Source organism: Penicillium waksmanii, assembly GCF_028829765.1.
Source record: "Penicillium waksmanii strain IBT 27052 chromosome Unknown utg000002l:1.0-3326099.0:1.0-3328782.0, whole genome shotgun sequence".
In the NCBI taxonomy this organism is placed as follows: domain Eukaryota; kingdom Fungi; phylum Ascomycota; class Eurotiomycetes; order Eurotiales; family Aspergillaceae; genus Penicillium; species Penicillium waksmanii.
This window is the reverse complement of record NW_026643249.1, coordinates 1390540-1402461: the sequence shown is the minus strand read 5'-3', so window position 1 is coordinate 1402461 and position 11922 is coordinate 1390540. Positions and strand designations below refer to the sequence as shown.

The following is an 11922-nucleotide window of genomic DNA, read 5'->3' as shown; positions in this document are numbered from 1 at the left end:
GTAGTGGATCTAATGGCACAACATTCCAAAGGTCGCCATCATTTCTCATATTAGATAGAGAGCATCCTGGGGTGCTAATATTTGGCCATACGACGGAACCAACCAAATGGCAGAGTACCACAGTTCATAGTAATGGAACTTGAAAGCAGTGGATTTGACCATTATACATAAAAAGCCCCTATCAACGACATGGAGCAGCAACGATCCTTATATCAGAGTTAAACTTCACTTGATGGGCTCTTCCTGCGACAATTATGGTTACCTGCCACCCAACCTCATACGTGCGGCCAATATTATAAGTGAGGAATTCGGGGTGATATCCTTGTCACCAACTAGAATTCTTCCATTCGAAGCCAATCCACGTTGGTGAATGGTCAGCCCAAATATTTCACCTATATTCACCGCTGGATCTTCGCTGGCCGTCGAGATGGTGATAGGGGACTTCTGCTTTCTAAAGGCATGGCTTAGCCCCAGCTCCACCAGCTCCCAATCGTCGTATGTAGCGCTACCGCCAAATAAGCCTTCTCCAATAAGGACCGTGTTTTGCTTGAGAACCATTTGAATATCGGCGACTACAACGCTTGGCATCCGGTCTTGAAGAATGTCACTGGTTCTGTCGAGCTGAGGTCGAACTTCTATTGTGAGCTGAAAAGGTTCTGGATTATCCAGCTGGATGGCAAGTGGTGCTTTAAGAATGATACGGAAGTAGAATTCTGGCACCTTCGAAGATTCAAAAAACGTTTGCATGTGCTGTCGGAATGACAGCTTCGTGTGCTCTTTGCCAGGCATCAGATGGTGGCTCTAAATAAGCCCCCGGGCTTCAAAGACCTTGAGCGTAGGCTGCCAGAGTAAGGTATCTGGTGGGTGTCGCATTATAATCCTGTGAATTGCCCCACAGCTCTCGGAACGGCAGTCAGATACAGATTGGAGATGTGCAGTGATATAGTACTCAACAAAGCACATCGCCGGCCCGCCAAGAGCAGGGTCCAAGGACGCAAATTTCCCGGGTACCAAATGGTGACTGGGATGCTCCTGCTGGCCCAAGGGAATTAAACTGACTCTGCAATTGCGACCTGTCCTGCATGTCGAGGGCTCGAGGGGGATGCCGACTGCGAAAGGCCAGCTAAGTGGTTCTTTGCTGCCCTCTGCTAAATGCAAAGCTACTTTGAAGATAGCTCTTGGTCCGATCTTGACTAGTTGTCGAGAGTCTCGAGAATATTTTCCTTTTACTTTGATAATTGTTTTGTGCGGCCGTATAAGGACAGTGTGATGATAGCTTCGGGGTCGAGAATGCTTCTCGATCGTACTATTCTGCCAACAATGGTATCACATGGGAGGTGGTTCCGACAGAATAATTTTAAGATCATCGCCTCCTTCATTCTCGGCTGGTGGCATTTTGACCGAAATCCACTGTAGTCGGTAAAGGAGAGAAATATTCTCGTCTCCGATAAGGGAAGTCGACCATTCAGCCTCAAGGGCGCTAGTGTCTGGGCACAGCTCTGGGGCGAAAACGAGCGGGGCGTAAGTTTCGGAGAGGTGGGAGATATTCTTGCCTTTTTTCAAATATACTAAGCATCTTGAAATTATGACTGCTTTGTGTACAATGATCGGTTCTACCAAAGACAGAATAATAGTTCCACAATTAGTACACCTCGTCCGAAGTTATCTGCAGCATGTGCCAGTCTATACTCAATCTTGTAAAAATAAATAAATTATAATGGAAATGGAAATGAAGAAATCAAGATTCTATGATTTGAGCGATGTTGTTCAAAGGAAATTAAAAGGAAAAAGAAACTCGAAAGCAGATGGAAGAGAGAAATGAATGGTAGTCTACGTAGCAAAGCGTTTTCTTCAAAGATGAACCCAAAATTGATTTATTAAGTCTCTAAGGACTTTCTGATAATCACAAAACTCGTATGATATAAAGGAGCGTATATGTGCATAAAATCGCACCAGAAGATCTGATATTAATTCACATTCAGAAGGCCAACATCAAAACCAAGAATCATCCGCCACAGTTGCAATATTGCGAGAGGAAATCCCATCAGACAATCGTCAAATTAAGTGAGTAGGGCGTGGAGAAACGGGAATTGAGTGGTATTTTGCTTGATGTCGAGATGCATTTAAGCAGATGCGTTGGCCTCAGCATTGGCAGAAGCATTCGCAGAAGCGTCAGCGTCAGCGTCAGCACTGGCGTTAGCACTGGCATTGGCGGAAGCGTTGGCGCTTGCATGGGCGGTGGCCTGGGCGTTGGCGGCAGCGGCAGCGGTAGCCTGAGCCCCGACAGAACCACCAATTGACAGGGAGCCAGAACCTTCACCTTCACCCGAGGTGCCGGTAGGGCCAGGGATGGCCCACGAGATGCTGGTGCTAGTGCTGAAAGAGGGAGAAGTGCCAGAGCCAGAGCCACCTACGCTTCCAGAAGCACCAGCGCCGCCCGAAGCAGATCCGGAACCGCCAGCACCAGCGGAGCCGCTGCCAGAAGCCCCAGCGCCAACAGAGCCCGAGTCGGAACCTTCAGCGCCCGAGGAGCCAGAGCCGGATCCAGAGGAGGAGGGTGCGCCAGAAGAACTCGCCCCGGTCGATCCAGTGCCGGAAGCACCACCGGAAGCACCGCCTCCAAGAGAGCCGGAAGCGCCAGCACCAAGTGATCCAGTACCAGAGGCACCACCGCTAAGAGAGCCTGAAGCACCGCCAGAGGCGCCGCCAGAAACACCGCCGGAGCCAGACGCACCGGCAGATCCAGTACCAGAAGCACCACCTGAAGCACCACCTGAAGCACCACCTGAAGCACCACCTGAAGCACCACCTGAAGCACCACCTGAAGCACCACCTGAAGCACCACCTGAAGCACCACCATAAACACCACCAGAGCCAGAGGCACCAGCAGATCCAGTACCAGAGGCACCGCCGCTAAGAGATCCGGAAGCACCGCCGGAAGCACCTCCAGAGCCAGAAGCACCTCCTCCAAGAGAGCCAGAGGCACCACCAGAAACTCCACCAGAGCCAGAGGCGCCAGCGCCGAGGGATCCAGTGCCGGAAGCACCACCGCTCAGAGAGCCGGAAGCGCCGCCAGATGCACCACCATAGCCGGAGGCACCAGCAGATCCAGTACCGGAAGCACCTCCGCTAAGAGAACCAGAGGCACCAGCACCGGCAGATCCAGTACCAGAGGCACCACCACTCAGGGAGCCAGAGATATCACCAGAGCCACTACCAGATCCTGATCCGCTGCCGAAGAAACCGCCAGATCCGAAAAGGTCTCCCGAGCCAGAGCCACCAAGGCCAAGGCCAAGACCAGCACCAAGACCAGAGCTACCAGAGGCACTGGCATCAGCAGATCCAGTACCGGAAGCATCACCGGAAGCATCACCGGAAGCATCACCAGAAGCACTGCCAGAGCCACCGAGGCCGAGGTCAGCACCAAGATCAGCCGAGCCTGAGCCCGAACCGGATGCATCAGCGGAGCCGCTGAGCATAGAGCTGAAGCCACCACTGGCTGAAGAATCGGCGCTGCCGCTACCTCCGCCGTTGAGAAGGCCGTCGAGGAGAAGGCAGGGCTTGCGGGCCTCAAGGGTTTTGTTGGCGGCGGGAGCTGCGAGAGCTGCGCTCACGAGAAGGAGAATTGTGGCAGTCTTCATTTTTGTTGTTGAACGACTGAAAGTAAAATTGTAAAGAGAGAGGTAAAAAGGAGCGCCGAGAGTTCAACTCTAGGAGGTATCAAAAGAAAAATAGAAGCGAAAGATTGTTGAGTTGAGCCGGTCAACTGAAACGAAGGACGATGGGTTGATGATTAGAACTGACGGCGGCGACAGGCATGCATCTTTATAGTTCTGTCGACAGACAGGACCGACTCGGGAGCGATATCTATTTTGGTGAGTGGGCTTCTCATCTGGCTCAGCATTGAGCAATCCATCGAATTGCAAGGCTAGCGATGGTTAGTGAAACGAATGCCCCTGTTCTGTGGCATCCATTCTGTTTCAAGGTACCGTGGTATGGTTTGTTTTCGATATGCGGATCTTTTATGCCTCACAATTGAGCGTATTCCAAGGTTCACTCACGATCTCGCAAGGTAATGTTGCTCAGCGCAGTTTGTCATCTCGACTCGGAGGTGAGTTGTTGTTATTACGTGTTATATCGATAGTTCTTTTGATGTAATAGTCCCATCTGGAGAGATAGTACATATCGACATCAGTAGGGTTGCAGGCAAGCTTCCCAGGATCAAGCCACGCGATGCACCATGTTTCCTTATTCTCGTCAAACCCCCAGGACCCACTAGCTAGTGCAGATAACTGTTTTTCGTAGATGAACCGAGAGCTTTGGGGGACAGCTTGCTGGCCAGGATCGACTCAAAAAGGAGGCATCTACTCCGTAGCTCTATCTGGAACATGGACCGACAATGGGATCCACTCCCGAAATGGAGTTCGTCCAAGAGCCCCCCCCCGGATCATTCCGAACACCGAACCGTTCATCCAAAAAGTTTTAGTTCCCGTGGAATACTTATTTTTAGGTGAATTAAAGTCGCAAATTGATTAAGGGGTCGATGGATTCAATGCTGCACGGGTATTCTGTAGATCGTCAGCCCACCCATCCTCAACTCGGCAACTCGGCAAAAGGTTATATTCTTCTTAAGCATGAACAATCAAAGTTTGGTACCACTTTATTTAAGCTTGGAGTAATCTGATTGTGGTTGTGGTTGTTCTGGAAAATTTCACAGTTCTTCCACGATTTTCTGGTCGGCAAATCGTCCACCTTGCCGGGAAATGTTCCGCGACGTTGGCTCTTCCAGGTAGGAGTATGTAGGAGACTGCTACAAGTGGCGTTCTTTAGACGGTGGCAGGAAAGACACTACAGATGCACGACACCATGGAGAAAGCTCCAGAACTTGAGCGATCGGCGTGGTTCGCTCCAGCTTAATTCGTTTCAAATTTAGTGTGTTTGTTGAGACAATCCCTAACGAATGCACGTTCCTTTCCCTAGGGCTGGTGCGAGTGTGGAAACTATGGAGACTCAACCACTTTTTCAATGGGATGCTCTCTTTCTAATTCTAAGGGGCCGTAGTGAATCGACTGCCGCGGGCTTATGGCTATCTTTAACAGCCCTATATTAACGTCGGAACAAAGATCACTTTCAATTGAATAATTGGCACTCTTCTTTCCCGCAAGGAATGTCAGAGCCATGTATTTAGTTTCTTCTTTACTCCGTAGATATTTTGCACCAAACATATGCTGAAACTGTAGTTTAGTGTCACATGTGACGATCACCTCAAAAAGGGCATCCAGAGCCCCCGAGTCGGACACCGATCCCATGCCGACAGCAATCACCTCCAACCTTGGAAGGCACTTGTACAGTCTCTCCGTTTCCCACGGGGACGGGATCAGCTCTTACCTTGGGGTTGGTGGGCCAGCCCAGGCCCATTTGCGGGAGTATCATGATCCAGCACAGGGGATCGGCCTCCACGGGGCAACCGCTGCGATGCACCACTAGTTATAGGCTAGATCATATCTGGTAATGTTCAAAACAATCATTATAAGCAAAACGTTGACCTGGTTGATTTTGGTTAGCTTGCAAAGGTCCATGTCGCACCTCGTATGAAGTACAAGCACACCATATGAATACTAGACAAGGATTCTGCTCGTCGATGCTCACATCGGCTCGTTCATCGTACGAGCCTTGCTCCATTTACCATAAATACAACATAAAACCTCGAAAACCTCGTGTTAGGTCATTTCAAGGCATCAATATTTGATAACTAATATAGACTATAAGCTAATAAATGAAAGATGCTTTGGCATGGTATATCCGCAAGTTGAAGGCCCAACAAAACTGCATTTCAAGGTTGTCAGTACGTAAGGCTTGAAACTACTGGCTCGGGCAACAGTCGATGTCTCCAACTCAGAGACACGGCATCTGAGCAGATTTGCGATGAGGAAAAGTCAAAATATGAGCCTTGGTATGTATCAATGTCACACATTCGACATCTTGTCTTTCTTTAATAGTCATTAACCCAAAACCCGAGATCTTCACACCCCAATTAAAATGGGTCATACCATCCACTAGAAGGAGTAAAACAAGGTAAGCCAAGAATAGAAACGGAAGGTGTCTTCCAAGGTCCTCTACACAATTTATGTCAATGCATTTCACTAAATCATAAATCCAAGGAGAGGGCATTGCGCCATAGATCCAAACCAGCCGCGCCGTCCCATGTCCCATATCTGCTCCCATAATCAGGACTGTCTTCTCTGGTTCATCATATCACGAAATAAATTGTTCAGACCATCCACCATGGGCCCAGTTGAAAGAACCTGCCGAGCAGCGACGACGATGTCCTTCATATTCATGCTGACAGTCATCTCGGTAGCCCACTCCCACGGCCTAGCACGGTCCCCTGGGAGTGCATTAAAATACTCCCACCCCATCACGCCTCCGAAATTCGGGAATCTTTCAATCAGCGCCGCAAGCACGGCACTGATTTTGTCTCGGGGCACATATCCCTGTGAACCATTTCCAGGATTTGTCAAAAGGCCATAAACGATCCGATTAGGAGACCAGCCCTGCGCAATCATCGCCGCATACATGCGTGGGTCGTCCGCGGGGCCCCATCCATTATAGAACTGAGCATTGTACCAGCTAATCTTGGAGGAGCGTGCCTGTTCGAGTTGGCGATAGTCGAATCCAGACAAATTCCCCATTCCCAGCAACGCTGCGGCAACAGGTGCCAGAGTGATGATAAACTCATCACCCAGGTCAGACTTGAGTCGGTCAATCAGTCGAATAATGCCTTGTAGAGACATTTCCTCTTCAACGTCGAGGTCTCAGACCTTGTAGTCCATGGCGACGAATCATAGCTAGCAAAGGGCCGTAGTAGCGTTCGAATTTTTCTTGGTCGCCGTCGAGACGCTGGAAGGAGCCTTGTGCTGCGCCGCCGAGCAAGCCCATTATTTTCACCCCGCCCTGTTTGAGTAGGGGTACTTCGTTCCATAATGGGTCGTATTTGGGGCTATCTGGGGGGTCGTCGTTGAGTGTTATATCACCCGGTTCGCCATTGATATGAATTGCGGCGATGATAACATGCGTGATGCCAGTGTTGTTAGATAATAGTGGCATCATAGGGACATATGGGCCCGAATTCGGCAGGAGTGTTTGGTGATAGAGGATAACCCGTCGACGGTCTCCATCCACACCTGGAATTGGCGGCATATTGATAGCGAAGGTGGCTAGAAAATTGAGTGTCCCGATAGGCTCAGTGTTGTGTCTGAGAGCTCTGGTCTATCTCCCAAGGTGGATCTCGAGATGGGCAGAATGCAGTGGTCTTATATAGCGAGATAATGGCCTTGGCAGTGATCCAATGCTGTGATGTTCAAGTTGGTTATTAATAACGACTGGGAATCAACTGATAGATACCGCTGATGATAGCAGCAGACCCTCGTTCCAAACCAAGCTTGGAAATCTTTGGAAGTGTTGTTTCCTCCGGTCCCGATGTCCCCACCTCCGGCGGGCTTTGTGAATGTTGGTTGCGTTCGGCTCTGACTAAGCGGTCGCGGGGCCCCGAGGCCACGCCACGAGATCGAGCCACCGGATGGCGAGGTTCCCTTGGTGAATCATTCGGTAAGTAATTGGATAATTCGAGATGTTGGATAGAATAGAGATATTATGAGAGATTGAGTCACTGAAAATGACTACGTGGAGTGGAATTGCAACCTTGGAAATTGGGGTGTCACCTGGGTGACTGCCCAAATGTGGAGATATATTCAAGTTGTAGTATACTTCACCACGAAACTCTAGAGGTCCATCCCACCGGTATTGTTCAAGTTCAAGTTCAACTTTAATCTTTACAACCTTGGAATAGTCCGAAATTGAAGAGTCCATGGCTTGTGTAGAATACTCGGTCATCAAACATTAGAAAATGCATCTTTATGAACCCTTGGAACTCGAATGGATCCGGTTCGATTATTCTGACCATCCTGGGTTGCCGCTGGATAGGGACAGAGTGGTCCGGGATAACCTCGCACTGGAGTCAATGTGGATGGCGAATCAAGTACTAAGTCGCGAGAGAACGGAAGGATACAGTACTAGAAGGCAACCTGGAACCTCTATGATATCAATTTGCCTTCAGACTGGATATAATCGAACCCATCTCCGTACTAGACATGATGAAGTTTCCTACCGGCCCGGGGGCAAATACCCATGCATAAGGCTAGTATTCTTTGTGTATTGCTTTATTGATATTCATATCTGTTTAATCTTTTCCCTGGTCAAATCTCACACGTGTAGTATTTTGGAAAATGCTAGGCTTTCTGCGTCGTTTGCAACCATCAGCTGGATCCCAGCGCGTCGTCGATGGGGATTGCTGCGGAATCGCCACAACAGCAGCGGGGCGGCATGCCAACCCTGGCAACTTTGCTAATCGGCCACGAGAGGTTCTTTCAGAGATAGGCCATCGGGGTGGCAAAAGCAGCAAAAGGGGCGAAAAGGCGAGAGGCGGAGGATTCCATAGCGAGATGGACTCTGATCAGCAAGTATGACATTACGCGCCAGTTTCCTCACATCTCTGCATATTATTTGAGCCAGGCTAATCATTCCACCCTGGACGCATTGGGATAGCATCAATTCACATCCAAATCCAAAGGTGGTCGTGGCAATAGAAAAGCAGCGACGCAGTTGGAGGAAGCCTTGAAGGAATCCAAGCGACGCAACCAGGAAGTAGTGGTTCCACCTACGTTTGAACAGTGGAAAACATAGACAATTGACACGAAACCTGCGATGTATTATCCATAACTACATGTAGCATGTGCATGTAGCATGTCAATGTGTAGATGCACAGGTCTAGTATGAAGTAAATGAAGCTAGGCTGGAATAGGCAGGGAGTAAATAGAAATGGCAGCCTGAGGCCACCAACTTCAACCGTTTCATCGCAATCGCATCGCATCGCAATCGAAAGCTTTCTTCCCCCGCAATTCGCGCTATTGTTATTCTTGGTTCTTCGTTCCGTCACCCACTCTACTGGGATGTTGAGGTACTTTTATTAAACTATTATCTACAATCCCGCTCCTCCCCCCTCTTAGCTGTGCCCCTCGTCTTGCGCCTGCGCGATTGGAGTTTCACGTTCCAGACGCGTCGGAGTTGGAGTCGGCCACAATGGCCAACGCAGGCTACACCTCGCCATTCCCAACCTCCCACGACACAATCGGGCAATCGACTCTGGCAACTCCCCTTTTCATGCCCTCGTCGCCTCCCCAGAACCCCGTCAGCCCTCCCGAGTCGCCGCTTCCCGTAGACAGCCCCATCTACCCTGACGATCATTCCGATCGCGAATCCGTCAACAACGATGACAACCACGCCAAAGACACCGCGCTGAACCACGGAGGCAATGATTCAAGACCCCCCGAGTCCATCGCCGTCGGACTTGGATGCCCGCCTCGCCGAATATACTCTAGACTTCAGTCAATTCCCGAGTGGCCATTTCCCCGACACCAGAGACGGCGCGCCGTTGCCAGAATTGAAGGAACTCGAAGAAGACAAATTGTCGGATGTGGGAGGACCAGAGGACTTTACGGCCAATATGGAGAAATATCTCTTCGAGGAGAGCCTTCCAAGCATGAAGAAATACCGCAAGACGGAGAGTCGCGAGGGATCCGGATCTATATTGCAGAACAGCACGGTGCGATCCAGACAGCCCGTCATTGAAGATGACGGGGACTCGGCGGATTATAGCGAATTTGGACCTCCAGTTGATATGTCGACTCCATCGCATGTTCTGAACCGCACCAGCGCCCTAGCCAAAGACTCAAACCTCGAAGACATCGAGGAGGACCCCGCCGATGATCTACCAAGCCCGGCGTCCCCGTCGCTACGTAGGGTGTCAATCACGCCAGAGAAGGAGAGACATGAGGATGAAGAAAAAGAATCCGAACAAGTTCAGCATGAGACACACGATTTACTCCAGCGCATCGAAGATCTAGAAGAGGATGTCAGGGATCGCGATGAGCAGCTGAGCAAAAATCGCAAACGGGTTCTCGAGGCCGCTTCGGCTGGCGAGCAAATAAGACACCTTCAAGACGAGATTCAACGGAAAAACACCTATCTGGACGAGGCGGAAGGCAAAGAAAATGAAGTGGATGTACTTCGTGAGCAACTCGAGTCACTCCAGAAACAAAACGAGGAACGCGGGCGGCTTCTCGAGCAGTTCCAGGCCGAGCCCAACCATAAGAGCGCACTCGAGCAAAAGGTTCGCGAGATGCAACAGCAGTTGGAGACTCGAGATACCCAGAACTCACTGGATGCTGAGCGGTTAGAAACGATCGCGCATTTGCGCGAACAGCTGAAGATCAGCCAGGAGCAGCTGAAGAAGCGTGATTCAACTCTGGAAGAGACAATGGAGAAGCTGAGAGAAACCACCCGAGCGAAGGAGGTAGAACTCAATGACAACAATACCGAGATCGATAGGCTCAAGGCTGAGCTTGACGATCAGGCTTTGGAAAATGAGCGATTGGATGGAGAATTGGATCGTGTTAACAGCGACTACCTGGATCTCGAAGATCGATTTACTACTCTTCAAGCTCAGAGCCAGCCTCTGGAGGATCTCGAGGAAAGAAATCTTTCTCTCGAGGCCGATCTCACCCGTGTTCAGTCTCAAGTCGAGGCTCAAGAAAATGCCCTCAAAGCTGTCGCGGCGGACTTGCCTGGTGGCCATAGTACCGGTGGTCATAGTACGTATAGCGAAATCCTCGACTTGATCAAGGATATTGGACACACAAGCCTTGACTCGGGTCCTCGGTCACCATTGAAAGACAGATTCCCCGGGGATGAAGATGACGATCTACTGGAACTACGACACGAGATTGAGAAGCTCCAACAAGAAGCCCATAACGCCACTGCTGGCCACAAAGCAGCAGATATCGAGATCAATCGCCTCCGTGAACAAGTGGCCGAATCCCAATCTCTGATCAAGACCATCGAAGCCGAGAACTCTCGGCTTACTACCCGCGTTGACGATCTGACCGCCAATCTCAACAAAACACAGCACGAGCTGACTCGTACCCAAGAGGAACATGCCGAATCTCTCGAAACAGTCGCCCGTCTTCAAGAAGAAGCACTCGGCCAACCACCCAGCCCTCCCCCCTCACCACCAACCGCACGAGCCGTCCCCAACACAGAGCAGCCAGACCCTGCAGCTACCGCAGCCCTGGAAGCTTCACACCAGGCACAGATTAGAAGCCTCCAAACTGCCCACTCCACAGCGGTATCCACCCTCCGCTCATCACACGCCGAATCAATGTGCAAGGTCCGGGATATACTCAGCGCTGCCGAGAAACGCGAATCCGACCTCCGCGCCGAACTGACAACACTGCGCAGTAAGACGTCCGCACAAGAGACTAAACTGCGCAAGTCATTCAAGCACGAGGTCCGTCGTCTCGAAGCCGTCATTGCTGCAAAGGATGAAACCTCCGCTGCGGTTGACCAGCGCATCGCACTGTCCGTAGACAAGCGTGAGCAAGAATGGGAGCGTCGCGTCGATCTACTCCTCGAGGAGCGGGATCGTATGGCCAAGGCACTCATGATGTACTGGGGTGAGAAAGAGATGGGTCGTGGGCCGGGAGTTTTGGCAGATGGTAAGGAGAGTCGTGGCGAGTCGACGACGGATTCCAAACAAGGTCAAGCATATCGGTATAAGTATGCGCAGAAACACAAATCTAAGAGCGGGGAGAGAAAGGCATGATTGTTTGGATCTTTGCTTTCGGCTCATGGATGGCTTGTTTTTTTGTCCGTTTCTCTCTCTAGTTCTTTTGTATCACTTCTTCTCTTTCCTGCCTGCATACTGTCGAAATGGACTAGGGTGCCCGGAGTCTTTGAACTTTCTGCTTTTTCTTTGCATGTAACGAGGCGCATCCTGTCGCGTGTGGTGGGTATTGGAAATAATTC

General features: G+C 50.5%; 4 protein-coding genes across 4 annotated transcripts; 1 reads left to right on the top strand and 3 right to left on the bottom strand.

Annotated features, from left to right (window-relative positions):
• Nucleotides 1-258: 258 nt before the first annotated feature.
• On the bottom strand, nucleotides 259-789 carry N7481_002199 (uncharacterized protein; the record flags this gene model as incomplete). Its single annotated transcript, XM_057261418.1, has 1 exon — nucleotides 259-789. One exon carries the CDS (start codon nucleotides 787-789, stop codon nucleotides 259-261), a length of 531 nt encoding a protein of 176 aa, XP_057126350.1.
• A 1334-nt stretch (nucleotides 790-2123) lies between these two features.
• On the bottom strand, nucleotides 2124-3641 carry N7481_002198 (uncharacterized protein; the record flags this gene model as incomplete). Its single annotated transcript, XM_057261417.1, has 1 exon — nucleotides 2124-3641. The coding sequence occupies one exon, from the start codon at nucleotides 3639-3641 to the stop codon at nucleotides 2124-2126; it is 1518 nt and encodes a 505-aa protein (XP_057126349.1).
• Nucleotides 3642-6227: 2586 nt separating this feature from the next.
• On the bottom strand, nucleotides 6228-7200 carry N7481_002197 (putative class III chitinase; the record flags this gene model as incomplete). The annotated part of the gene is made up of 2 exons (XM_057261416.1): nucleotides 6228-6781; nucleotides 6822-7200. 2 exons carry the CDS (start codon nucleotides 7198-7200, stop codon nucleotides 6228-6230), a joined length of 933 nt encoding a protein of 310 aa, XP_057126348.1.
• Nucleotides 7201-9138: 1938 nt separating this feature from the next.
• Nucleotides 9139-11719, top strand: N7481_002196 (putative spindle pole body associated protein SnaD; the record flags this gene model as incomplete). The annotated part of the gene is made up of 2 exons (XM_057261415.1): nucleotides 9139-9389; nucleotides 9445-11719. 2 exons carry the CDS (start codon nucleotides 9139-9141, stop codon nucleotides 11717-11719), a joined length of 2526 nt encoding a protein of 841 aa, XP_057126347.1.
• Between the last annotated feature and the right edge of the window lie 203 nt (nucleotides 11720-11922).